The 27,048-nt window shown below is 41.8% G+C and overlaps 1 protein-coding gene across 5 annotated transcripts in view; it reads right to left on the reverse strand.

Moving 5' to 3' along the window:
• LOC135499521 (twitchin-like) overlaps positions 1-27,048 on the reverse strand; it is a 69,265-nt gene that overhangs the window by 20,626 nt on the left and 21,591 nt on the right. For 3 of the 5 annotated variants that reach the window (XM_064790326.1, XM_064790324.1, XM_064790323.1), the window contains exons 21-70: positions 26,733-27,020; positions 25,572-25,859; positions 25,219-25,379; positions 24,978-25,082; positions 24,675-24,847; positions 24,020-24,088; positions 23,611-23,715; positions 23,088-23,196; positions 22,566-22,804; positions 22,090-22,389; positions 21,780-21,912; positions 21,463-21,635; positions 21,026-21,328; positions 20,611-20,743; positions 20,154-20,326; positions 19,279-19,578; positions 18,177-18,612; positions 17,855-18,027; positions 17,407-17,709; positions 16,873-17,178; positions 16,307-16,609; positions 15,768-15,900; positions 15,440-15,612; positions 14,780-15,079; positions 14,474-14,606; positions 14,075-14,247; positions 13,514-13,810; positions 13,215-13,350; positions 12,877-13,049; positions 12,300-12,593; positions 10,860-10,992; positions 10,444-10,616; positions 9,949-10,248; positions 9,700-9,832; positions 9,346-9,518; positions 8,823-9,122; positions 8,286-8,418; positions 7,988-8,160; positions 7,469-7,768; positions 7,083-7,215; positions 6,711-6,883; positions 6,114-6,413; positions 5,528-5,827; positions 3,068-4,831; positions 2,326-2,622; positions 1,782-2,081; positions 1,442-1,598; positions 1,042-1,208; positions 737-796; positions 50-349 (exon numbers count right to left, since the gene is read on the reverse strand). In XM_064790326.1, coding sequence (XP_064646396.1) covers positions 50-349; positions 737-796; positions 1,042-1,208; positions 1,442-1,598; positions 1,782-2,081; positions 2,326-2,622; positions 3,068-4,831; positions 5,528-5,827; positions 6,114-6,413; positions 6,711-6,883; positions 7,083-7,215; positions 7,469-7,768; positions 7,988-8,160; positions 8,286-8,418; positions 8,823-9,122; positions 9,346-9,518; positions 9,700-9,832; positions 9,949-10,248; positions 10,444-10,616; positions 10,860-10,992; positions 12,300-12,593; positions 12,877-13,049; positions 13,215-13,350; positions 13,514-13,810; positions 14,075-14,247; positions 14,474-14,606; positions 14,780-15,079; positions 15,440-15,612; positions 15,768-15,900; positions 16,307-16,609; positions 16,873-17,178; positions 17,407-17,709; positions 17,855-18,027; positions 18,177-18,612; positions 19,279-19,578; positions 20,154-20,326; positions 20,611-20,743; positions 21,026-21,328; positions 21,463-21,635; positions 21,780-21,912; positions 22,090-22,389; positions 22,566-22,804; positions 23,088-23,196; positions 23,611-23,715; positions 24,020-24,088; positions 24,675-24,847; positions 24,978-25,082; positions 25,219-25,379; positions 25,572-25,859; positions 26,733-27,020 — 12,154 coding nt within the window. The remainder of the gene's footprint in view (positions 1-49; positions 350-736; positions 797-1,041; positions 1,209-1,441; positions 1,599-1,781; positions 2,082-2,325; positions 2,623-3,067; positions 4,832-5,527; positions 5,828-6,113; positions 6,414-6,710; positions 6,884-7,082; positions 7,216-7,468; positions 7,769-7,987; positions 8,161-8,285; positions 8,419-8,822; positions 9,123-9,345; positions 9,519-9,699; positions 9,833-9,948; positions 10,249-10,443; positions 10,617-10,859; positions 10,993-12,299; positions 12,594-12,876; positions 13,050-13,214; positions 13,351-13,513; positions 13,811-14,074; positions 14,248-14,473; positions 14,607-14,779; positions 15,080-15,439; positions 15,613-15,767; positions 15,901-16,306; positions 16,610-16,872; positions 17,179-17,406; positions 17,710-17,854; positions 18,028-18,176; positions 18,613-19,278; positions 19,579-20,153; positions 20,327-20,610; positions 20,744-21,025; positions 21,329-21,462; positions 21,636-21,779; positions 21,913-22,089; positions 22,390-22,565; positions 22,805-23,087; positions 23,197-23,610; positions 23,716-24,019; positions 24,089-24,674; positions 24,848-24,977; positions 25,083-25,218; positions 25,380-25,571; positions 25,860-26,732; positions 27,021-27,048) is intronic. The other 2 variants (XM_064790327.1, XM_064790328.1) reach the window with 2 other exon arrangements.

The following is a 27,048-nucleotide window of genomic DNA, read 5'->3' on the forward strand; positions in this document are numbered from 1 at the left end:
AACTGCAATTTTGGTGTAAGGATAGGGTTTTCTTAAGAGCTAAGCTTACCTCCTCTGCTGTTGAGAGTAGCCGGTAATGTCGGTTCACTTACACCAAACTCATTCTTAGCCAGCACCCGGAAAGAAAACTCCTTGTCAGCTCTGATGTCCTTGACATTGTATTGCGTGTCCTTGACCTTGTCAGTGAGTGTTTTCCAACCTTGTCCCAAGCCTTCTTTTATCTCAATAATGTATACTGTCGGGACCTTTTTGGCTCCTGGAGGCAAGGTCGCTTCGTCCCAAGAAAGTTTTAATGATGACTTCTGCAGGTCTGATATTTTTGGTGCCTCGAATTGCAATCTGGGAGGAACTGAAATCAAAACATAACGAGTTGGAAAAAAAGCTGTAAAGGATAGACGTTATTTGTGTACATGACATAACAAAACTTGGTTTCATATCGAGGGCAAAAAACTGTCTTCTTGATAATGCAATGAGTATCGTAGATCGTTTTCTGGTACCTAATACACCTTGACTAAAATAAGCAGAATCCTGCAGCTTCAATTTGACCGTTAGCTTCCTCCTTTTCCATACACGTTCTCTTCTTTTTCCTCAATGAATTCATCATCAACCGTTTCACTTTCTACTGAAGTTGGTGCGGAGTCAAGTGGAACACTATTGTCATATCAAATGTATAGTCTGTACTTTCCACGTCAATCAAAATTAAGAAGATAGTTGCTTTCAAACTTAATTGGGTTACCTCCACGTTCTTGTCCCTTTGCCTTCGCAGTTGCTGCATCCTTCTGCTTTTGTTGGTCAACTAGAATATAAAAGGATATTGACGTTATGGATTAAGATCATTCGGGGATCAGAAAGACACAAAAAAAATATAATGGACTTGTGTAAATGCTCATAAGTTTGACACTGTTATCCATGCTTGTAAGCGTCTGGGAACTTTTACATACTAATACATGTATCAACCACAGTTGTCACTATACTAGCTTAGTCATCAACGGAAAACTTTTCCACCTCATAAGACATGGATTGTTCGCACATATCACTTACCACTTCGCTTCGGCACGACAATTTCCGCCCAAGGATCACCGAAACCTTGAAAGACCTGAGGTACAACTCTGAACTCGTAGGACTTTTTGGGCTCCATGTCGGTCGCCTTGTATGTTGTATCGGCCACACCTCTGACAAGAGGCTTCCAGTCCTCGACCTCCTCTTCTCTACAATGAGAATAACATATCTAACGGCTGATGCATTTTTTTTCGGAACACTTTGGCAAATTTTAATTATCTAAAACAAAGAGCACATGCTGTCAAATAGGGTTCATTAAGCAATGTGTGTGTGTGCTTGAGGGCGAGTCAACTCATGAGTAGAGCTAGGTGACTATCATCTCTACGGTATTATAACAAAACAACCACTTTTCCATGGGCACCATTATTTAATCTATACTCACTTGAAATCAATATCATAAATGAGAGGTGTGAACAATCTCTGTCCTTCGGCATCTTTTGGGGTGTCCCAGCTTAACTCGACCTCTTCATCATTGATTTTCTTCACCTTAGGGTCTATTGGGGTCAGATCGGGAGGAGGGCCTGCAGAGTCTACTTCGTCTGAAACACAATATTTGTGCTCGTGGAGTTCTTTATTTAGTTACAGTTCATGCGATAAAGAACGCAGAAGGTGAAGCTACTCATGTCAGTAACAAGTCTAGGTTTAATAAACACGTAAACTGCACACACAGAAACTATACCTTAACTTTGATTCAACTAAGCATATGATGCTCCATCTCTCACCTGTTTGCATTGGCAGTATGATATGTTTAGTGGGATCACTCTTGCCGAATTCATTTTTGGCAATAATCCTGTAAGCACAGTCCTCATCTGGGTGTAAACCTTTAACTCTGAATGTAGCTTTTGGAATATCTTTTCCAATTTCCTTCCAATCCCCTTTGGCCCCAACTTTCTCTTCAACAACGTACGATATCTTTGAGGGTATTGCGTATTCTTGCTGCGAAGCTTCTTTCCATGTTAAGGTCAATGAGTCGGCTTCTAGATAGGAGATCTTGGGGTGTTCAGGGGACATGACAGGGGGTACTAGAAAGAAGACGTAAAGAAGATAAACTGAGAGTGAACACTGAAAGCTTAAAAGATACCTTAGAGCTGAAACAGGCAACACAAGGAAAAACAGCACTTCACACACATCTACTTCAATTGGGGATCTCACATGCCTTTCGACACAAAAGTGTTCAAAACATCTTTAAGCATGCTGGACTGGTGCTGAAAAAGTCTCCAGAGAAACCCGAACTAGAACTCTCTTTGGACTAGTTACTAAACTCACCTTTCTTTTTCGGAATTTTAGCTGGTTTGGTTGGGTCACTTTCCCCATATTTATTCTTTGCAGCGACCCTAACCTCATATGCCATATCGGGCTTCAAGCCTTTCAAAGTGTGTTTCGTATCTTTAATATCTTTAGCAACCACTTTCCAATCTTTTCCCCATTCCTTTAGTTCTACGGCATATGTGACTGGGGATTCTACTGTCCCTTCTTTCGCCTTTGCAGCAGACCAAGTCAGTTTAGGTGAGTCCTTCTCGAGGTTGGAGATAGTAGGTGCATCAGGAGGCAGGACAGGGGCACCTAGGAGAACGGGAGATAGTTAGGACAGGATTAGAGAAAGGTATGGATACGATAAGAAGTTTGGATTAAAATTACTATATTTGGCTAGCGATTCTATTTTTATCTTTAAAAGGATAGACATCTATGGACGTTTGTGATAACAGCATGCTCTAACAAAAATAGTAGCCGGACGAAGAGACCTTCTTTATAACCTTTGCTTGGGAAGAAGTGCGAGGGATACTGTTATTGCTATTCCTAACTGGGAAGGATACTGTAACTACATGGTGTATGAACAAATTAGTTAGAAAACAAACTGATGTCTGTGATGTATGATATAGGACTTGGCAGGTCCGTGCACTACATGTACAACATTCGCTCACACACAAACACATTGTTTAATGCTACACTTGAACATGTTGAGCAACCTACACGTAAACGACGACATTTTGGTATTCTCTCAGCTTACCAGTTCCACTCTTCTTCACTTTATCATCGCCCTTCTCAACTTTATCACCATCCTTCTTTGCTTCATCATCGTCCTTCTTTGCTTCATCTTTCTTTACTTTATCATCATCTTTCTTTACTTTGCTGTCATCCTTCTTTGTTTTAACATCGCCTTTCTTTGCTTTTTTGTCATCTTTCTTTACTTCATCGACACCTTTCTCTACTATATCACCATCCTTCTTTGCTTTATCCTCGTATTTCTTTGCTTTATCATCATCCTTCTTTGCTCTATCCTCATCTTTCTTTACTCTATCGTCATCCTTCTTTGCTTTATCCTCATCTTTCTTTACTTTATCATCGTCTTTCTTTACTTTAGCCTCATTTTTCTTTGCTTTATCTTCATCCTTCTTTGCTTTATCCTCATCTTTCTTTACTTTATCATCGTCTTTCTTTACTTTAGCCTCATCCTTGTTTGTTTTATCATCATCTTTCTTTACTTTATCGTCATCCTTCTTTGCTTTACCCTCATCTTTCTTTGCTTTATCTTCATCTTTCTTTACTTTAGCCTCATCTTTCTTTGCCTTATCTTCATCCTTCTTTACTTTATCCTCATCCTTCTTTACTTTATCCTCATCTTTCTTTGCTTTATCCTCATATTTCTTTGCCTTATCATCGTCTTTCTTTGCTTTATCTTCATCCTTCTTTACTTTATCCTCATCTTTCTTTACTTTATCATCGTCCTTCTTTACTTTATCGTCATCCTTCTTTGTTTTAACATCGTCTTTCTTTGCTTTATCATCGTCTTTCTTTGCTGTATCATCGTCTTTCTTTACTTTAGCCTCATCCTTCTTTGCTTTATCATCATCTTTCTTTACTTTAGCCTCATCTTTCTTTGCCTTATCTTCATCCTTCTTTACTTTATCCTCATCTTTCTCTACTTTAGCTTCATCTTTCTTTGCCTTATCATCGTCTTTCTTTGCTTTATCCTCATCTTTCTTTGCCTTATCTTCATCCTTCTTTACTTTATCCTCATCTTTCTCTACTTTAGCTTCATCTTTCTTTGCCTTATCATCGTCTTTCTTTGCTTTATCCTCATCTTTCTTTGCCTTATTTTCATCCTTCTTTACTTTATCCTCATCTTTCTTTGCCTTATCATCGTCCTTTTTTGCTTTATCATCATCTTTCTTTGCTCTATCATCATCCTTCTTTGCTTTATCGTCATTCTTCTTTGCTTTATCGTCATCTTTCTTTACTTTATCATCGTCTTTCTTTACTTTAGCCTCATCCTTCTTTGCCTTATCATCGTCCTTTTTTGCTTTACTATCATCGTTCTTTGCTGTATCATCGTCTTCCTTTGCTTTACCATCATCCTTCTTTGCTTCATCATCACCTTTCTTTACTTTAGCTTCATCCTTCTTATCTTTATCATCTTCATTTTTCACTTTCTCATCATCTTTCTTCGACTTATCTTTCTGTTCATCTTTCTTCAATCTCTCCTTAAGAATGACAGGCTTGGTTGCTTCACTAGTCCCAAACTTATTAACTGCAGAAACCCTAAATTCACAACGTTTGTCAGGCACTAATCCCTTCAGAGAATGCTGAGTATCTTTAACATCTTTTGCAAAGGTTTTCCAGTCTTTTGAATCATTTTCTTTCGCTTCAATGATATATGTGATAGGAACGTCTAATTTCCCTTCTTTGGTCGTAGCCGCGGACCAGGATAGTTTTGGGGCGTCCTTATCTAGGGCAGATAGTTTTGGAGCATCCAGAGGCAGAGAAGGTGGACCTAGATGTCGAAGAGTGGAGAAAGAAGAAATCGAATAGAAGACTAACATGCATCTAAGTGAAGTAATATGCTCAGTAGATGGAAGAGGATTCGAGTGAAGGAACACTACCATGCTAACCAAACGAACCAACAGCCACTTTGCAGTCCAGTATTTTGAAATGTTTGCTTTTGTTTCTGACACCGCCATCTCACCAAAGCCTCCTTAAACTCAGCATGCAGACTGGTTATTGATTCGTCAGGCTCTAATGCATATCTCATTCAACAGGTGATACTAATGGACTTCAAATCTGATCTATAGGATCTTAAGGACAGTAAATCACAAGTGAGCACACAGAAGTTCGAACAAAACCATCACCCCACACTTCTAGATCATTCAAATAGAAAAATTGCAACCACACGAAGACCTGCACAGGTCCTCAGGTTGATAACCTGTTTTGGGCAGAAAGCTACTGTGTTTTAACGAAATTTACAAGGGGAAGGAGATTACGCTAAGTTGAGCGAATAATGGCATTTGTCTCTAACACTGACCGAGCAACTGGGCCCTGCAATGACATACCCGTTGGCCTTGGCTACATACAGTTCAATCAAGGCTAAAGAAAATCCAACACCCTATGCCCACACTCCATTTATTCAATGCTGAACCAATCTACTCAAGATGCAACATGATAATAGACGAAAATTTTAAACATGACCTACCTGTCCTTTCTTCTAATATCACAGGTTGAGTTGTCTCACTCCCTCCAAACTTATTCTTTGCTGCTACTTTGATTTCGTAACCCTTTTCTGGTTTAAGGTCTTTCAAGACGCATTTCGGATCTTTTAAATCTTTTGCTATAACCTTCCATTTATCTGTTCCCTTTTCTTTAGCCTCCACAGTATACGTAATTGGTGAGTTAATAGCGCCCTCTTTCGTCTGGGCAGGCGACCACTTCAGTGTTGGGTTGTCCTTGTTCAGATCAGATAGAGTTGGCGCATCCTTCGGTAAGGTAGGTGGACCTGGGAAGATAGCATGGGAGGCAAGTTGTAAACAATTGGGAAAAATTGGTTCAGGTATCAACTTTTCATGCATTTCCCGTTGCAATTTTTGTTTGATTCTTAGTAATGAATTTATGCAGTTTCGTCATACATTTACATGTAGATGTGGATGTACATTTTTATCTGATTCTTAGTTAAGATTTTAACAAAGAATCTTACAACAAACTGACTACGATCTTGGCTATGTTAGAAGGTTAATTTGAAAGATGAGATATCCAAAATGAGTAGGGAAAAGCTTAAAACCTACCTGCACGTTTCTCAATCTTGATTGCTTTTGTAGGTTCACTCAGACCAAACTCGTTCTCCGCAACCACACGCACTTCATACTCTTGGTCAGGTTTGAGATCCTTCAACTTATGTTTAGGGTCCTTCAAGTCTTTTGCTATAACTTTCCAGTCCCCGTGTTCGCCGTCTTTTGCTTCGATTTTATAGGTCACTGGAGCTGGCTTAGTATCTTCCTCCTGCTTTGCTGGTGACCAAGCTAAGGTTGGTGATTCTGTGTCCAAACCTGTTACTTTTGGTTCTCCTTTAGGCATCGCTGGGGCGACTGCGAAATTGAGGGTTACAAGGATTTGATTGTAAACCGTACTTAATTAGGACGAAGACACATTACCACGTAAAACATTACCAGTACATCGTAATATTGATTGATGCACCCATAACTACAAACCAGTATCGAGAAACACTGAAGTGAAAGTCATATTTACCAAGTTGGCATTTCAGCCTCATTTGGTACATGGTAGAACACGCTACAGGTCCACTATAGCACACATGTCGACCCTGGCTAGAGCTAGTTAAGGTTCTCAAAAGATGTTCGATCAAGATAAGGTGTCCGTATTCTTACCCTTCTTTAGCCGAGCTTCAACTGTCAATTCATTGGTCGGTTCACTAGCACCATACTCATTTTTGGCAGTCACCTTGAATTCATAGGCCAGACTTGGATCCAGGTCCTTGGCCTTGAATGTGACATCTTTGACATCTTTTCCAACAGTTGTCCACTTCTTGTCCTTTTCACTTCTGAAATTCGAACGGACATTGGTGTAGAGCTTGTTAACTGACAGTTAAAGATGTCTCGTCTCTTTTGGTTGAATTGGAAAAAGTTTACAGACCATAGACTAAAAACAACTTTTTTTGATGGACGAGTAATCGGTGAACGTAAATTAAATCACGAAGAAGCTTATTGTTTGATTAGTTTACATCTGCCCTGGACACTTACTTCTTTTCAACTTGATAGGTGACTGGCGATTCTAAAAAGCCTTTCTGGGTCTTAGCTGGTTGCCATGATAGTTCAATAACCTCGGGTTTGATTTCTTTATATTTTGGTGCATCCTTTGGCAACATTGGAGGACCTTAAGAGAGAAAGTAGTTCTTGTAATTGGTTGGAATGACATCCATGTCTACGTCCATCCTTCGGCATTCACAGAAATTTGATCTTCGAAAATCTTCTGTTCTACAGTACCAAGATGCTCGAAGCTGATGGATCAATTGAGACTTACCATCTGATCAGCACAAGCTGCTCTAACAATGCAGCTGTCTATCATCACATTATTTGACAAACTTCAAAGAGGCATGTGTCCTATTGTAAAAATCATATTGACATACCTGCTCGCTTTTCTATCTTGAGAGCCTTAGTTGGCTCACTGTTGCCAAACTCGTTCTTCGCAACAACTCTGATCTCATAATCTTTATCTGGCTTGATGTCCTTGATCTTGTGTGTAGTCTCACTCAGGTCCTTCGCAACGGGTTTCCAGTCCTTGCTATCCCCCTCCTTTATCTCTACCGTGTATGTGCTTGGTGATGGTTTTGCATCTTCAGGAAGAGTTGCTGCAGACCAGCCGAGTTCGACCGAATCCTTTTCTAACTTGGACGTTTTGGGGGCGTCTTTGGTCATCACTGGTGGCTCTGTAAAAAAATGAATGCTGTTGGTTAGCTCACATGTTTAATGTTTAGTTGTCATTCCTCCGTGTTGTTGTGCTCATACGATTCCAGATAAACCTTCTTTTTGGAAAGAAGATATTACGGTGCTTCTACTCACAACACGTGGCAGATACAATATCTTTATTAAGAGACCAGTGTTTATCAATATTCCTTCATCGGATATAACATGCAAGAGATACTAACTTGGAATGAGTCTCTTCGGCACTAACACCTCCTTCGTTGGCTCAGTGTTGCCGAATTCATTCTTAGCCGTTACTCTAAATGTGTAGGCCTTTGATGGAGTCAGGTCTGAAGCCTTGTAAGTAGGTTTCTCAATGCCTTCTGCTAGCTTTTGCCACTCTTTTGCCTTCTCCTCCCTGTAAGGATAAAATTTATTAACATTTTACCAAGATGGGTTTGCAAACAAATGAATGAATTAGTTCAAATATCATGAAAACTATCCAATGACCCTGGTAATGAAGAAGACTGGTTTGACACTTACCTGCACTCGACAATGTATGTGATAGTGGATTTGACAAAGCCCTTTTGATCCTCAGCCTTCTTCCACTTTAATTCGATGACTTCAGGCCTGATTTCTTTAAACTCTGGAGCATCTTTTGGTAGAACTGGAGGCCCTGCAATTTTATTTCATGAACGTTTTGAGTTACGGCCGAAGAGATACTGGTACATGCAGTTGTAGCTACAGTAATAGACAAGTAGTCTTGGCCCATCCCTGAAAAAAGTGATCGTTTATCATGGACGTACTGCCCTTAACTGGTACCCAAAGATGAAAATATCAGCATTTGCTTATCTGAATCTCAAAACATAATGGAAATTTCATTTTTTAGAACTTAGATCTTAACTGGAGGACCCTGTTAACTCAGGTTAACTAGAAGCCAAAGATGATTGTATTCTGCTTCGACTTGTTCGATTCAATATTTCACAGTGTAGGCTGTAACTTTAAAGAACAAAATATCAGAGACTTAAGCCTTATGAGCTTCATAGACCATATCCCATCACCCACCACGTACACACCCACCTGCTCTCTTGTCTACCTTCACTGACTTGGATGGTTTACTTGTGCCAAATTCATTCTTCGCGAGAACTCTATATTCATATTCCTGATCTGGCTTAACATTTTTAACGTTATACTTGGGGTCCTTTAAATCTTTTGCCAACTCCTTCCAGTCCTTTGAACCATTCACCTTGACCTCTAAGATATAGGTCAAGGGCGATGGTTTGGCGTTCTTTGGCAGTTTTGCTTCGGGCCAAGTCAATGTGCATGAGTCTTTCTCAAGCTTTGACACCTTAGGAGCTTCGTCGGGCATTTCAGGCCCAACTGTAACAGAAAAGGTTTGAAGTATTGTGACAGTCTTAGTGACACACTAAATGAGTCAGCAAAACATACCATATTAACGAAATTGATTTCATTATATTTTCATTCTAATATAGTCTCTGTTAGTAAATGCACAATCATCAATCACTCTTTGAAAGTAATCAATATCAATCTGAAAACAGCTAGATCTAAAAGGCAAGAATAAGTATATTTAGATGATGCCCACCTTTAACCTGCCTTGCTGGTATCGTTAGCTCAGCGCTGATGTCACTCTTTCCATACTCATTCTGTGCTGTGACTTTGAAGGTATAGCTGATACAAGGGTCAAGGTCATTTGCTGTATACATCGGCTTCTCCAGTGAAGTTGAAAGAGACTTAAAGTCTTTTTCAGCCTCATCCCTGCAGAATAAAACATTATTTCAATCATGGTAACCTTTTTTCTGTGTTGTGCGCATGCTCGGATTGCGATACCTATTGCCCTTCAGTTCAAGAACTGGTCCACAATAAAAAATTGAAGGCAACTGCTGTGCTGATACTAAGAAAAGTAAAATACATGGACAACTGATAGAATAGGACGTACTTGAACTCGACAGTGTATGTAATGGTCGACTTGATAAAATCTTTCTTGTCTTCAGCAGGTTTCCATTTAAGCTCAACCACATCTGGGCTGATCTCTTTAAATTCGGGTTTCTCTTTCTTCATCACTGGAGGACCTGAAATGCAATAGCGAATGCCAGTTAGCCTGGAGCGAGGTACTACATTTATTTCTCCAGTAATGTAATAGTTAGCATTTTCTTTAACCTCAAAATAATCAATTTTGATCGCATACCTGCACGTTTGTCAACCTTCACGGGTTTCGTCGGCTCACTTTCCCCGAACTCATTCTTTCCTTTCACCCTGTACTCGTAGCTTTGGTCTGGCTTGATCCCATCGACCTCCTTCTTTGGCTCAGTCAAGTCCTTAGCCAACAGCTTCCATTCCTTAGAACCATTTTCCTTCACTTCAACGTTGTAGGTCGTCTCTGAAGGTTTGGCGTGTTTAGGTTGTTTGACTTCGGGCCATGTTAGAGTGAGCGAATTTTTCTCCAGATCTGAGATTGATGGAGCATCTTGCACTAGCTGAGGTGGTACTGGAAAAAGGGAAGGTCAAATTATCTCAGCAGGCAGTCTTTGTAAACAAAATCGCATTATCATTAAATATAATTATACATGTAGTTAAATAGGTCAAACCCTTGTGGATTGTTGGGATGGATACGATAAACGACTGGCCATCTACGCCTGAGGAAAGAAAAACCGACAATAGAATATATCAGCTCATCACTTACAATCCTTCATCCTGTCTGCAACTGTCAACTCTTGACTAACTTCACTGGTCCCATACTCATTCTTAGCAGTCACCCTGAAGACAAATGCTTTGCTTGGCTCCAAGTCTGAAACTGTGTAGGTCGTCTTGGCATTGTCTTTGACAAGGGGCTTCCATTCGGTGACTGTATCCTCCCTAAAAATATATGACCAGAAACTAAAAGACATGCGCATAAAGGTATTATGTGGCATTTACTTGACCTCGGGTCCTTTCTTTTGTTTCAGAATTCACATTGAATTGTTTTTATTATATTCCCCAGTTCCCAATTAAATCTGTCAAATGAAGATGACGAAATGAACAGTTAACAGTTAATTATAGTTGAGATTAATTCTGTAAACTTCAGCATGAAAAAGAAGAGCAATACACTGATTTACTGACCTCATTTCTACGTCATAAGAAATTGGCACTTTGATGTGGCCCTTCTCTCCTGTAGCCGCTTCCCAAGACAGCTCGACTGTCTCAGGATTCACTTCCTTGAACTTTGGTGTTGCCTTCTTCATAACAGGAGGACCTGGAGTTAATGAAAGAGACTGTAACGTTTGCAAAAAATGGCAGTCACATTATCATCATCATCATCATCATCATCATCATCATCATCATCATCATCATCATCATCATCATCATCATCATCATCATCATGTCCCGCAGCTGTTAGGCCATTGGGGCGACGCTGCATGCATGACTACTTGGCACCATAGGGATCGGTCCTCTGCAAGGCGGATCAGGCCCTCTGTTCTACGTCCTGTCCAATTTTTTATGTCATCCATCCAGATCCTCTTTGGGCGCTCTCGCTTTCGCTTTCCCTCAACTGTGCCCTGCAAGATCGTATTTGCCAGGGTTCCCTTGGCTCTGGTCACATGGCCAAACCATCTCAGTTTCCTCTTCTTGGCAACTGTCAACAGGCTGTCGTGACGTCCAATGTGCTGGGTGATCAGCCCTCTGACCTGGATGTTGGTGGTGTGTGACGTGTAGTGGATGTTTAGAAGCCTTCTGTAGCAGTTAAGCTCGAACGCGTTGATGCGTTTCTCAGTCTCAGTGTTCAGCGTCCACGACTCAGCTGCATAGAGGAACACCGAGATCACCAATGATCTTAGTAGGTGAAGCTTTGACTGCATAGAGATGTTCCTATCTCGCCAAATCCTCTTCAGTCTTGCCAGGGCTGCTGTAGCTTTGGCAATTCGGACCTTCACCTCCTTCAGTGAAGTTCCATCTTCTGTTTGAGTAGAACCGAGGTAGACGAAATCTGACACTTGCTCCAGATGGTAGTCCCTTATGCACACATCTATCTGCTCCTGGCCGCCGGATACCATTGTCTTCGTTTTCTCCAGATTGATCTCCATACCATATCTGCCGCTGGTCTTGTCTACTTTGTGGGAGTGGTCAATCTGGTCCTTCGGTGAGCCATGCAGGAGGTCGATGTCTTCAGCGAATCTAAGATTGCTTATCTCTCGACCCAAGATCGCCACGGGGGACTCTAGTTCGGTGCACGCCTCTGCCATGATGTTCTCGAGGAATATGTTGCATAGGGTTGGTGAGAGGAGAGAGCCTTGTCACATTATCGTCATTAAAAAAGAAACAAATGACCTGTGTTGAAGTTCAAAGTTAATTTTTTGGTTTTATAATCTGGTATCAATTGTGGTATTAGAGTCTCACGCCGACACTGGGGATCAAAACGATGATCTCATGATCGCTATTCAGAGACCAAAGCCACTTAACCATCGTATTTAGAATCGTATTTAGAACTCCGCCAGAATACCAAAAGAATGCACGTATTTGAAAGATAACGACATATTTGATCTTATTGTAACCCAATCTTACCTGCACACTTATCAACCTTCACAGACTGCGTGGGCTCACTTGTCCCGAACTCATTCTTCGCCACAACCCGCAGCTCATGTTCCTTGTCCGGTGCAAGACCCTTGACGGATGTCCCAGCATCCTTTAAGTCCTCAGCTAAAGGTTTCCAGGAAGAACCATCCTTTTCCTCGACGGTGTACGAGACCTTCGAGGGCTTCGCGTGCTTTGGGAACTCAGCTGGCGACCATGCTATTTTTACAGAGTCTTTGTCTACCTTCTCGAGCTGTGGGGCATCCGACGACATGGCCGGTGGCACTGAAATGTGTAGTCATCGGTAACTCTGTTATGACGAATCGCCTGAGGTTAACATTGCTAAGATGCATTCAGACCTTTCTAAGGCCACAACAAACAATCTTCCTATCACCTTGTACGGAGCCATCAGTGTAATGCTTCCTGAAGATTGCACCAACCAGCAAAGGAAGCTTTTGTCTATTTCAGGGAAGAATATAAACAGGAAAAACACCTACTGGTTACTTTATCCCAACTAGTATCATATCGTGACTGTTGACTAAGATGAACGCTGCAACTTGTTACTTACAAGGCTTCAATCTATCGGGAACTTTCAACTCCTGACAAACTTCGCTAGGTCCGAATTCATTCTTTGCGGTGACTTTGAAGACGAAGGCTTTGCTTGGTTCAAGGTCAGAGACTTTGAAGGTCGTCTTAGCAAGATCCATGACGATTGGTTTGAACTCTTTCGTACTCTCCTCTCTGTTGATAGATAAAACAATATCTTCATAACTCTTGGTTGATATGTGGCAAATGTTTGACGATTAGGTCAATTTTACAGCAGTGAAATCAATGAAAAGGATGGGCAACAATACCCAATAGAGGGACCATGATCACGTGCTGGCAAGTCGATTCACCCCAACATACCTCATTTCAATATCATAAGTAATTGGAGCCTTGATGTAACCCTTCTCATCAGCCGCAGCATCCCATGACAACTCAATCGTCTCTGGGTTGATCTCACTGAATTCAGGTTTACCGGCCTTCTTCATCACCGGTGGACCTGAAAAATTTCAGAACTCGTATTGTGATATCGATTTTACTCAGAGAACAGCAACTTTTCAATTCATATCAGGGGGTGGGATTAAATGTTAGATGACATCGTATTAAATACATCTATTGCGTAGAGAAAAAGAAAGAAATGAAATAAAAGATCCAAATCATACCTGCTCTCTTTTCAACCTTCAGTGGCTTCGTCGGCTCACCATTTCCGAATTCGTTCTTTGCTTGGACCCTATACTCATGTTCCTTGTCAGGTGCGACTCCCTCAATCTTGTGCTGGGTGTCTTTCAAATCCTTTGCTACTGGTTTCCAGTTTCCTTTGGAGTCTTTCTCTTCGATATCGTACGTGATGGGCGATGGTTTGGCTTCTGCTGGCATCTCAGGAGCAGGCCATGCCATTTCTAGTGAATTATCATCTAATTTAGATATCTCAGGGACCTTGGTTGATGTCTTGGGTGGCACTGTTTGAGCAAAGAAGGACGAAGACAATGTATGACACTGAATCAGTATATGTTCTTTGATAGCGGAATCTTCAAGTGTTATCTCTGGACTTTCATCCTATTAATGCATTGTGTGTATTCTAACAGTGAGAGAGTTTATGTAGATTTAAAGAAGATGCATCGTCAAGTGCAGTTTACATGTTGATCCTTCCTTCAAGTCCTGTGCACTCCTCGTGCATTTTGCAGACAGTCATTGCAATTTAGTGAATAAGACTTTAAACTTACTTGGCTTCATACGGTCAGGCACTTTCACTTGCTGACACACCTCGCTGGTCCCGTATTCGTTCTGAGCTGATATCTTGAACTCAAATGCCTTCTTGGGATCAAGATCCGTCACTGTATACGCAGCTTTCGCCACACCCTTTACGAGGGGCTTCCATTCTCCCACGGACTCTTCCCTGAATTAGAATAAGGAATAATTGCGTTCATGAACAACTGAGTTTAAATGAGAAAACTCAGGCTATTTTCTGTTCGATGCACTGCATTGCAGATGGCTTGCCATATTCTGTTCGCTTACCTATGTTACAAATATTCACCAGGAATGAATATTACATGGTTTTGACGAAGTTGGCTGTCGAGTTGACCTCACCTCTTTGCCAATTTGTTACTTCTAAAAGAACTTACTTTATTTCAATAGAGTAGGTGATCGGCGATTTCAGATATCCCTTAGTATCAGTTGCCGCATCCCAAGACAACTCAACCTCCTTTGGTGAAGCTTCTGCAAACTTAGGCGTCGTGTCTTTCATTTGAGGGGGCCCTGAAAACGAATATGCTGCATTATTTACCTCTCCATTGCATTATGGATAGAAAAAGTTAATAAAGGTATTATCATACATTGTTTTTACAGGTTTAAAGCTAAACTTTATCTATGTCTTCAAGGGATTCATCATCCTCATCCTCATCCTGCTCTAATTTTAAGAGGCCTCATACCTGCTCGTTTTTCAACTTTGGCTATTTTAGTCGGCTCACTGCTACCGAATTCGTTCTCGGCCTTGACCCTGAACTCTATATCCTCATCTGGTTTGACCCCTGTGACCCTGTGGGTAGTGTCCTTGACCTTAGTTGCTACTGGCTTCCAATCACCAGCACCCTCTTTAGCCTCAACGGTGTAAGTGATAGTTGATGGCTTGGAATCCTTTGGTACATCTGCGTTCAGCCAGGTCAAGGTCAAAGAATCCGATTCCAACTTTGAAGGATTGGGTGGTTCGTCAGAAAGGAATTGAGGTGGTACTGAAATGTTGATAAAACAATTTCTCATACATGGCAGCAATTTTGCAAGGAAAGAAACAATAACATGAATTGTAAAATGCCGAAAATAGTACATGTTATTTAATTTCAGATGCAAAGAAATCAATACGTATAAAGAAAATGAAAAACGAATTTACTTAGTGTTGGTTTTTTTTCCGGAATGGTCAGTTTGCAGGCTAAATCCTCCATCACTCAAGCTTTACAAAAATACTATCTTTGAAGAAAAGCGTCAAGCACGATGTGAACTTATGATTCGCCAATTGTCTAAAACGACTGGGTAAACGACTTTTTTCGTCAACTCTCCTGCGAATTCCGATTACTCAAACGATATCCGTCACTTACCAGCAACTAGCCTGTCCGGGACATGAAGGTCCTTGCAATGGTCGCTCTCCCCAAATTGATTCTTGGCAGTCACCCTGAACACGTAAGCTTTGCTTGGTTCTAGATGGTCAGCTGTGTAGGTTGTCGCAGCAACGTCTTGGACCAGGGGGTTCCATTCCGTAGCCGATTCTTCCCTGAAATGGTTATATTGAGCACATACCACATGTTATACTCCAAGATCTATGAAACATTACCATACTCACTCAAAAGGGTAGCATTTGAGGAGTTGGCATTGTAGCGATGGCTTGAAAAGGGTCAAAACGAAATAGATTTTTTTGGCGTCATTTACCTGATTTCTATGTTGTAAGTTATAGGACTCTCCAGGAATCCCTTGGCTGTCTCAGCCGGTTTCCAGGATACTGTGACAGACTCTGTATTCACTTCGGAATACTCGGGCTCAGCCTCGGGCATCAAAGGTGGACCTAGAGAAGTAAATGTGAGAACTAACTAACTTTTCTCCCCAACATACATAACGAATGGACCAAAAAGTCTGAGACTTCATGTACCTTCTTCTGGTTTGCTTGGGAACACTTACATTGACGTTATGTGCATCTTCGGTTGATTGGGGGAAAGTGCATGTTTGAAACCCCTCTTTGTCTGCATTTTGTATACAATGAAAAGGGACAATTGTAAATGGTAAAAAAAAAAAAAAGTAAATGTGAGAAATAACGGTAGCTATCACTAGTCATGAATTGCAGGAAATCGAGACTGCAGATTAAACCTGTTTTCCACGTGTGGACCACCCTGTACCATAAGGATGTCGTTCAACAGAAGACAATTACTCATCTGTAGTGAAGGCTTGGAAATTGTGCAATTTGTATTACTTACCTGCCCGCTTTGCAACATTGACAGCATCCGATGGCTCGCTCTCACCAAATTCATTCTTTGCCTTTACTCTGTACGAATATTCCGTGTCTGGGTTGACCCCATCAACATTGAAATTTGTATCCTGGAGACCTTCCACTAGAGGCCGCCATTTGCCATCAGTGCAATCTTTTGTTTCGATAGTGTAGGTCATAGGTGATGGCTTGCCGTCAGGCGGAGTTTCGGCACCATCCCATGAGAGAGTTAGCGAGTTGTCTTTAACATCGGACACAGTTGGAGGTTTCTTGTTTGTTATATTTGGAGGGACTGTAAAGAGAATGCAATAACGTATACAAATTATCAGAAAAGTCGATGTACCACAGTTAACAGCCTGATGAGAAATACAGCTAGATGTGGCCGAATCAAGTACGACCCAGCATAATATGTAACTACTCCACCACACTGTCAGCCTATACCTGTCATACCAAAAAGATTCGGTCTTCTTTTGCAGAACCTACAGTGAGTAGAAGAAGCTTCCACAAAAATTATAAGGCCCAACAGACTTTGATTATGACTCGTCCCTCACTTACGTGGCTTGGTCCTCTCCTTCACGAGCAACTCTTCCGTTGGCTGTGACTGTCCATACTCATTCAAGGCAGTTACCCTGAACACGTAGGCCAGGTTGGGCTCAAGGTCAGCAATCCTACACGTAGTCTTAGCAATGCCCTTGACCAAAGTTGCCCACTTCTGAGAGGTTTCTTCTCTCATCTCGATATTGTAGGTAATGGGACATTCAAGGTAGCCCTTCGTTGTCTGGGCTTTCTTCCATTTGAGCTCTATTGTGTCTGGTTGCTTTTCTTCGTGGGTAAGAGCATTTTCGGGCAGTTCAGGTGGACCTAAAAAAAGACATTGTCGAAATATTCAACTTTCATAAGTGAAATGACATCTCGCCCTACGCCTTAACTTGGTGCTCGAAACCAACTGACCATGGTAACTGCATAACGAGTTGCCTTATATGATAACGTTACCATTGTTCACGGCAAATGACTAGCAAAATTTTAAGGATTCAATTAACAAACCGAGTGAGAATATTTATTTCATAAAATAAACCGGAGATATTCTACCTGCTCGTTTTGGCAGCACCACGGGTTCTGTTGGCTCACTTGCGCCAAACTCATTCTTCGCCTGTACTCTTAGCTCGTACTCCTTATCAGGTTTGACCCCGTCGACTTTGCAGTTAGTGTCCTTGACTCCATCAACAATTGGGGTCCATTCCTTGCCATCCTTTTCTTTTGCCTCTACCGTGTATGTGATCGGGCTATCTCTCCCACCTACTGGGGTGTCGGCAGGCGCCCATGAAAGGACGGGAGTTTTCGCTTCCACTTTTGAAAGTTTTGGTTTTCCCAAGACAGAAAATTGTGGTGGCACTGTAAGAGTCAAGAAGGAGATAATGTAAATACTTCAAATTACTAAGCACCGATTTTGTGCTCATAAATTACTAAAGCCAATCCAACAGAATCACCCTAGGCACCAAATTCATCACAAACTGTTGATTGAATGACATAAACTTACTAGGTATTTTCCTTGTCGGCAATTCAAGCTCCATGCACGACTCGCTTGGACCGTACTCATTGCTTGCTTGGATTCTGAACTGGTATTTCATGGATGGTTCAAGGTCTTGTACTGTGAAGGTTGGGTCGCTCAGATCTTTGGCTATGACCTGCCAGTCGGGTGACACCTCATCTCTGAAATAGACATAAGAAATGGTTAGGGCATTTCGGGACATAGGCCTACGACCTCCAAAGCATTTTTACATGAGATACGTATTCAGTCGATCACCTGCTTGCGAAACAATTACGAAACAATTAAAAGTTAAAACTTAGATAGGACTTACTTCATCTCTACCGTATACTGCACAGGTGCATCAATAAATTCCTTGGGTGTCTCGGCGGGCTTCCAAGTAAGCTCCACTGCGTCTGGCGCGATCTCATCATATTCGGGAATCGTCGGCAAGAGGTTGGGTGGACCAGCTCTTCGTGGCACTCGTTTAGCCTTCGTGGGCCTCCCAAACCCGTGTTTATTCTTCGGGTGAACCCTGTACAGGCACTCCCTATCGGGCCTCACTCCCTTGATGGTGTACTCCGTTTCCGCTACGTCTTCGACGACCGAAGACCAGGCCTCTTCTTCCTCGGACTTTTCCTCGATGTTGTAGAGCGTTGGGCAGAAAGGAACGTCCGAGGGGAGAGTTGCGGCGGGCCATGTCAGTTTGACGGAGTCTTTGCCGAGGGGAAGAACACTAGGAGGTTCATCGGTGGGGAACTCCGGCAGAGCTACAAAACATTCAGTTTCAACGTGAGGAACCTATCGCCTGTCGCTGCTCATCTACGATCACAGCAGTTCAGCTAAGCGACTTTTGCAATGACACGAAATCCAAGCAGTGATTTGAATACGTTGTTTGCGCATGGAATGTGTTGAATGAATTATTTTCTTAAGAAAAAGACTTCCATACATCATGTACATGTAGTAACCTCACCATCAAGACTTGTTTGCAAGTAATGTGCTATTCGTGATACTGAAGATGTACCGTACCAAGTAACCCAACTATAAATCTCGATGGAGTTGAGAACTGGAATTTCAGTCATTCACAATATTGTTTTCGCCGGTATAATCCTTAAAATGGACGCTGTATATGACAAAGTTTTGAAATAAAGGTTGAGACGTACATAGAGAGATAGTTCATCTCCAAGAACGACAGTATAGCAGACAAAAACGTACAATGGAGTACAAGGAACGAACTGACAGAAAGATAGGGAAAAGGACAGTCAGAATGAAAATTCATGCCTAATCTGGTGTCATGCCGATCTATTTTCGTCTGCTCTAAGCTATTCTTGGTAACTGGTTGAACTCATAAACAGTTATACAAATGGGAGAAGACGTCCCAGACTGATTGGCCCACTCAATTAGGTCGTAGTTCGTTATTTGTCCCTTTAACTCACCCTCCGATCTATGTATCTCAGCCGCCTCAGACGGTTCGCTGCGGCCGAATTCATTCGCAGCCTGAATCCGATAGGAGGTGTTCACCTTCGGATCAGCGCCTTTGACATTGAATTGTGTATCGGGCAGACCATCTACCAGGGTTATCCAGTCTTCAGACCCTTCCTGCATCTCCACAGTGTAGGTAATCTTCGTTGGTTTCGCACCAGCTGGGAGAGTTGCGTTGGACCAAGAGAGTTTAAGAGTCCCGTCCTTGTTGTTGGAAATTTTTGGTGGTTTTCTCGTCTCCCATTCTGGTGCACCTGCATGGACATAAACCGGTACGTTTGCTACCTCGTCGAAAAACGTAACGACTTATCCGTGTCTACGGTTTTTCTCTCCAAAAACTATACAGCGATATCGTTTTTTTGTTTAGGGGAGAAAGACAACAACTATGATGGGAAGAGATAGGTTGGGACGAAGTCGTGCGGAAGATAATACACAGGGTACACGTGATGCACACGGGTATGCATTCCATTGAACAGATGTTCGGATTCAATTTACATCAAGGAATAGATCTTATTCCATGCATTGAGGGATATATTTCATATGCTGACTTGTTTCACAAAGAAAGATAGTGGAGGAGACATATCGTTTCCAATGACATTGAAAATCGTGCAGCTAGAAAATAACGCAATTAACAGCTATTAAAAATCTAGAGGCTGCAAGACATTTCGGACAATAAAGTGATGGTATATGTACAAAGAAATTACTCTGGGGTTTTCAAAAAGAAAATGGAGAGTAGGTGGCGATAGATCAATAAAGATACATTGTAAATTTGTTTTAAGACAGACTTCGAACGAAAATAGTTTGTTTAATTAACACAAAAACAACTTACCCAGCACGCCCCTAACTGGCAACTTGACCTCGTCCGTAGGTTTACTTGATCCATATTCATTCTGTGCTGTAACCTGCATAGCATATGCCTTGTTGGGTTCCAGACTTGATACAGTTGCCGTAGTTATTGCCACACCTTTCTCTACCGCTTTCCAAGCTGTTACCGACTCCTCCCTGAAAGTAGACAGTGGGTTGAGCAACATAAGGACAATATTGACATCAAATAGAGAAGTTTAGCTGCCGACTGTTGGCATTAGATAAGAGGCTGTAATATAATGATAATGTTGCCAGTTAAGAGAAGATTTAGCATCATCAGGACAATGTTGCTTTAAATAGAGATATTTAGGTGTGTCACAATAATGTTGACGTAGACAGAGAAGGTAGCTTCAAAAGCTTACCGAATGATGGAACAAATACAAAGGTAGAGATAAATGTAAGCTTCATTGACATCATCTTACCTAACTTCAACCGTGTAGGTTATTTCACTTTCATAGTAACCTTTCGTGGTCGTGGCCGCTGACCATGTGAGATCGACGGTTTCTGGTGACTTCTCAGTGCATTTTGGAGCAGTGGATGGCATTTCTGGGGGACCTGGGGATTAAGTATAAATCAAGGTTCAGAGGAACTTTTGTAAAGTCTTCATTCAACTGTAGGGGACTTAGGGGACTGTAGGGGAGTATGTAAATCCTGACAGAAACAATAACTAAGCCATAACATGCAACAGCTAGAGACGAAAGTGATGCATACTATTGCCAAGGTCCCATCTTCAGGGGACACTTTGTATGCAACGAATAGCAACGAAGTGGCAAAGTGCCATGATTTCTTCGCAAACCGCTGCAGTGGTTCACACCTTAGTAATGAAGAACTAGTTACCTGCTCGTTTCGCCAAAGTGACCGACTTCGTTGGCTCACTTTCCCCGAACTCATTCTTTGCCATCACCCGCAACAGATATTCCTTATCCGGTGCCATGCTCTTGACCTTGGCCGTGGTGTCCTTAACATTGTCTGCCACAACTTTCCAGTCCTCCACAGTGCTTTCCTTTGCTTGCAATGTGTACGATATTGGGGTGATTATAGCATCCTTTGGGATTTCTGCTGAGCTCCATGACAGAACTATCTCTTGTTTTTCGACTTTGGTGAGAGTTGGCGGGGATGTTACAGCAAACACTGGTGCCACTGAAGAAATAAAGATAGAAAATTATTCCATTGAAAATAGGTTCAAGTCACTTCAGGAATCGAAGTACGAAACCTCAAGGAAAAATGGAGGAAGGTCAAGCATTACAATCTGCTGGCAAGACGGGGTTACTTACTTGGAACCGCTCGTTCTGGTATAGTCAGCTCAATACAAGTCTCACTTGGACCAAACTCATTGCTGGCTTGTATTCTAAAGCAGTAGGCCTTCGATGGTTCTAAGTCTGTTATATTCAAGTTGGTCTTCTTCAAGTCTTTGATAATAGTGGTAAAATCTGCTGCTACCTCCTCTCTGAAAAAAAGTGAGAACGGATTTAGTCACCTGGTTTAATAAGCAAATCAAGAAGACAGAGCAGAGTAGCAGAGTTAAGTTTACAGTCTTGCAGGGTACGTCTTGTATAATTGTAGAATCTACCAGTTATCAGATTATACTCACTTCATTGAAATACTATAAACGACTGGCAGGTCGCTGCACTCTTTAGGAACGTCTGCTGCTTGCCACGAAATCTTGACAGCATCTGGCCCAAGTTCTTCATACTCTGGGATTGTCGTTAGAAATCGTGGTGGACCTTTAATATGGCAAAGACATCATTATTTTGCTTCAGCTGACAATAAGTTATATTTTCTTACTATCAGGATGCGACAGAACATTGTCAGAAATGTGAACTATGTTAGTTTTCGTGAACAAATGAGTGAGGGACAAAGATCGTTAGATATCGAGATTTGACAGAGCTGATTATATTCACCTCCTCTTCTAGGAACCTTGACTGGTTTGGTCGGTTTGCCTGGCCCGTGTTCATTCTTCGGTTGAACCCTAAACTCATACTCCTCATCAGGCCTCAGCCCTCCCACAGTGTACTCCGTGTCCGTCAAGTCCTCAGCCACAGGGGTCCAGTCAGGTCTCTCACCCTCACGACCTTCGACATCATAGAAAGTTGGCACCTGGTCCTTGCCAGGTGGCATTTTTGCTTCTTCCCACTTGAGCGTGACAGAGTCTTTGTTGACGATAACGTGGGGTGGGTCTTCGTTTGGAAACTCAGGATAAGCTACGAGAGAAGAGAACTCAGGTCATGGTAGTATTTCTATAAGTCTTTATCAAAATATGATGAAAACTAGATTGGAGGGGTAACGGTACATATATAAGAAATTGAATGAGATTGTAACTGGGAATCTCATAAGAATCCTATCGGAATTTTCGACCAGGGTTGCAGAAACTACTCACGCGCAAAGTATACAGTCTCCAAATTAGCCGACGCAACGTCGAAAACCGTCTCTTCCTCAGCGACTGTAGGGACAGCCCGAGTGGGCATGGTTAGCTCAGGGCTGGTGTGGCTTATTCCGTACTCGGTCTGAGAGGCCACGCGGAACACGTAGGACTTCTTTGGGTCTAGGTTGTTCACTGTGTAAGTCGTCTCTGCGAGGCCGTGGACGAGTGGCTGCCAGGTCTGAATCGTAGACTCCCTGAGGGAAAAGGATAACATATGAAAGAATTGCGTCTGGTTCTCCGTACGAGACAAGTTGGTTTACATCGAGAACTATAGACACTTCATAGAATACGAAGAGTATCAGAGACTGGAGTTTGGAAGTGAAGGAGTGTCTCATAAATTAATTCTGGCGAGCCATTTAATTCGGGGTGACACTATAATATACAAACTTGACTTCATGGTAGCCTACTATGACCAAATGATGAAGTGACTATTCAACAAATATTTAAGCTTTTTCAGATGGCAAGATCTCGTCTTACCTAAAGTCTATGTTGTAGTACATTGGGGCATTAACAACTGTCTCGGCAGGTTCCCAGGTCAAACGTATGGTCTCAGGGTCGATTTCAGTGTATTTCAGTTTGTTTGGAGCTGGAATGCAAAAAGGGCTTTGACAAAAAGTGGTCGCCTGATAGTGAAAGTAGGAGTTTCCTTAACACATTTGGCATACTGGTTACTCAATATTCAGTTATATGTACGTAATTCTGGATGGACATGTATTGTCTATGCACCAACAGACCAAGTGCAGCTGCTATTTTTTCAAGAAGAAGATGTGGTTTTGATCGCGGTCTGATTCCACTAGAAGAAACGGTGGACAACAAACTGATCCTAAAGCCAGTAGTGGAATCAGACCTTTACTCTTCTTCTGTGCAGGCGTCCGGGAATAGACATCCGTTTAGCGTCAGGACAGAACAATCCATGGCAAGTCATCATGGACCACGCAAATGCATGGTGGCCACGCAAGTGTGAGGGTAGCCACACCACTGCCATCGTTTCTAAACTTACCAATGAAAACTTGTACTTTGTCGTCTGGTCGACGTTCCATTTGAGTGTTTACGTTGGATTCTATCAATGGTTCCAGCGCCATGGACTCAAGGGACATCATTTGAACTATGAAAAAGAGGAAATGGGTCTTCTGATCCGAGATTGTGGTTGATGAAATGTGTACAAAGTGGGATCATTCCGTTAAAGTCAGAACTCATCACATCGCATGTTAATGCAACAAAGAACTTTGACGTTTATCAAAATTGAAAGAGATGCATACATTGTAGCTGATAAAGGTCACTAGGAGAACAGACATGATGCACGTATTGCAAGAAAAATAGTCTGAAATCCATACTCGGAAACCTTTAATTTACGGATCAGTTTATGATAATGCATAATACAGTTTCCTGATACATCTGTCAGACAATACCTGGTTGAATTGCTTCGCAATCAATTTCTTCAAAGACTACAGCGGGACTTGTGTCATCAGGAGGAGGAGCTGAAAAGGAGCATGCCACCTACAATCTAGTATTTACAAAACAGAATGTATGGGAGGAAGAGCAATGAGACGCATACTATAGTACGTTGAATGTCAAACTAATCTTAGAGCACGATTCTATAAATGAAACATGACAGAAGCATGCCTCTCTCCCACAGCAGATTGGTGACCCCAAACTCAGATTGCACGATTCTAAAAAGATTAACATACAAGAGGAGGAGAACCTACATAAGGTTTAATGCTATTGAGACAATCTATTTTATTCAACTACAATTCTCATGATGCTATCGATGCTCTTTGCATACCACTATTGATCACCTCAACTAAACTAAGGACAAGTGACAGAGGCAGAGAATATAGTGATTAAGACATTTTCATAGTGTCATAGTCACCGACATAGCAATTTTTATATCTAAATAATACCAGAAATTGACAAACCATACGGAAATATTCTTTGACCAAGCCCCCTCCCCGCATCTTACTGAAAACGGTTTCGGTTTCGATTTATGCCAATGTCTCCTGACAGACACAGTATCATATGATAATAACTTCAATGGAGAAACTACATAGGTGTGTTCTTGCTTACGTCCAACTCGTAGTTCGGCAGTTGCTTCTATCTTTCCAGAATCATTCACAGCCACGCATGTGTAGTTTCCAGAATCGCCAAGAGCGGCGTTGTCTATCATCAATTTTGCCTCGTTGTCGTTCAGTTCCATGATGAAATGAGTGGATGGTTTCAGCTCTTTGCCATCTTTGAGCCTGCAATTTAGATGTGCATTTTAAGTGAGTCCTAGGCATACACAGAGAGACATTGACAAAAAAGGGTGATGCAACTTACATGTATGTGACCAGAGTTCATCCCATAACCCCCCTTTGGGAAATAACTCACCACTGGACTGTCTTTGGCTTGTCCTTGAAAGTGCAGACGAACTTGGCGGTCTTTCCATCCGCGACTTCACAATCAGAAGGTTTTGTTGCAAATATTGGTTTTTCCCTGAAATCAAAAACCAACTCGTTTTTGCCGGAACATCATATCTATCCAAAGGCTGTTGCGAAAAATTAAGAATCATTAACTTTCAAGCGAGTTTTGTCAACTCCTACAGTGTAGACGAAGTACTAAAACAACTCACCTCTTCGTTTCCTCCATAACTTTGAGCTTGGCAACACATGAGGCTGACCCAATGTTGTTCTTTGCAGTGCACGTGTATTCGCCAGTGTCCTTTAATGTGCACTTTGCAATGGTCAAGCTATAGGTATCCTTGTCTTGAGACAACTTTATATTTTCCGCGGCCTGAAAGAAAAGAAAACTTGTAACATTAGGTTTAGTTTCTTCCATTTCTAATTCTGGACCATCTGAAATATTACTACAGACGAACATTTCGAACATAGAGGATAAAATTATTACCAAACCGTTCTTTATAAATCTATGATGATAGAGGATGGAAAGGGGAGCAACAAGGGAGAAGAACAAAGATACCTTTACCTTTATTTGCTTCCCATTGAATGCCCAAGTGACATCGGAGGATGGTTTTCCACTGATACTGCACTTAAAAGCACAGCTCTTCCCTGTATCTACAATGAGGTCTTCAAACCCTTTCTCAATCTTTGGTGCGATACCAGCCTCCTTGACCGTGAGTTTAGCAGCACATGTAACAGACCCCGCCTGGTTCTTAGCAGTGCATGAATACTCCCCACTCTCCTTCGGTGAAGCTTTGGTTATGGTTAAAGTGCAGCGGTCTTTGTCTTGGGATTGTTTTATATTAGTACTTGACTGGAAATGAGGATGGATAGATCGGATCAGGGTGGTAGATGAGCAACGGCATGGTGACAGCAGGCAATAAGATAGGGCTATGCTCGGAATGAAGCATACTTTTGGAGGAGATGATATTCTTAGCCGATTGTACATCGGTGCAGATGCGTGTAAAAGTAGAAATGGTGCTTGAAAGCTGGGACTAGATGGAGGTGATGAGATTTATTATTCATCAGTGTCCTTTAGTATTTAGTACTCAATACATGATGAACCTGCCTTTATCTCTTTTCCATTGAAAGACCATACGACCTCCGGCTGAGGCTTTCCACTGATGCCACACGCAAATGTGCAGCTCTCTCCTTCTTCAATGGAAGCATCTTCGAGCCCTTTTACGATATTTGGTGCACTTTCCGTCCCCTTCATTGTCAGATTCGCAGAACAGCTGACAGACCCTGCGCTATTCGTCGCACTGATGCAGTATTCACCAACATTCTGTTCAGATGCTTTGGCTATTCTAAGTGTGTTTTTGTCCTTTGTTTGGGAAAGTTTGATGTTCTCAGTAGACTATGGAAATAAGATAGTTGGATTTGACTACAGGTGGGTTACGGGTCGTAAAAGAGAAAAGTAGTTTGTCTAAAGCGGGGCCTAAGATACGTGTGTTCTAATAGGTGATAGGGGTTGGTAGTTGAGAGAGGAATTCTTACATGGAAGTAATAGAGGATGGACGAACTGAAGGATTCTTGCATCGAATTAGGTGCACAGTATATGATAATCAAATGGACACTCATGTTCTTTATAAAATCTAAGTGACAGAATAGAGAGATTAGAAGGTGGTATTGATATTCTCAACCATAGAATGATTAACAGTACTAAATAAGCTTAAATAGCACCAACCTCTATTTTCTTCCCATTAAGCATCCACACAACCTCAGGTTGTGGCTTTCCATTGATAGTACACTCTAAAGTACAGCCCTTGCCTTCTGCAACCGAGATATCTTCAAGCCCCTTTACAATCTTTGGTGCAATCTCTTGTTCCTTCACAATGAGCTGGGCAGCGCATTTGGCAGTTCCCACCTTGTTCGTTGCAGTACACGAGTACTCTCCAATTTCTTTTTGTGAGGCCTTGACGATACTTAGTCCGTATCGTTCATTGTCCTGTGAGAGTTTTATGTTGCCTGCAGACTGAAAAAGGCAAGAATGGCATATTGTC

The sequence above is a fragment of the Lineus longissimus genome, chromosome 15 (genome assembly GCF_910592395.1).
Source record: "Lineus longissimus chromosome 15, tnLinLong1.2, whole genome shotgun sequence".
Classification (NCBI taxonomy): domain Eukaryota; kingdom Metazoa; phylum Nemertea; class Pilidiophora; order Heteronemertea; family Lineidae; genus Lineus; species Lineus longissimus.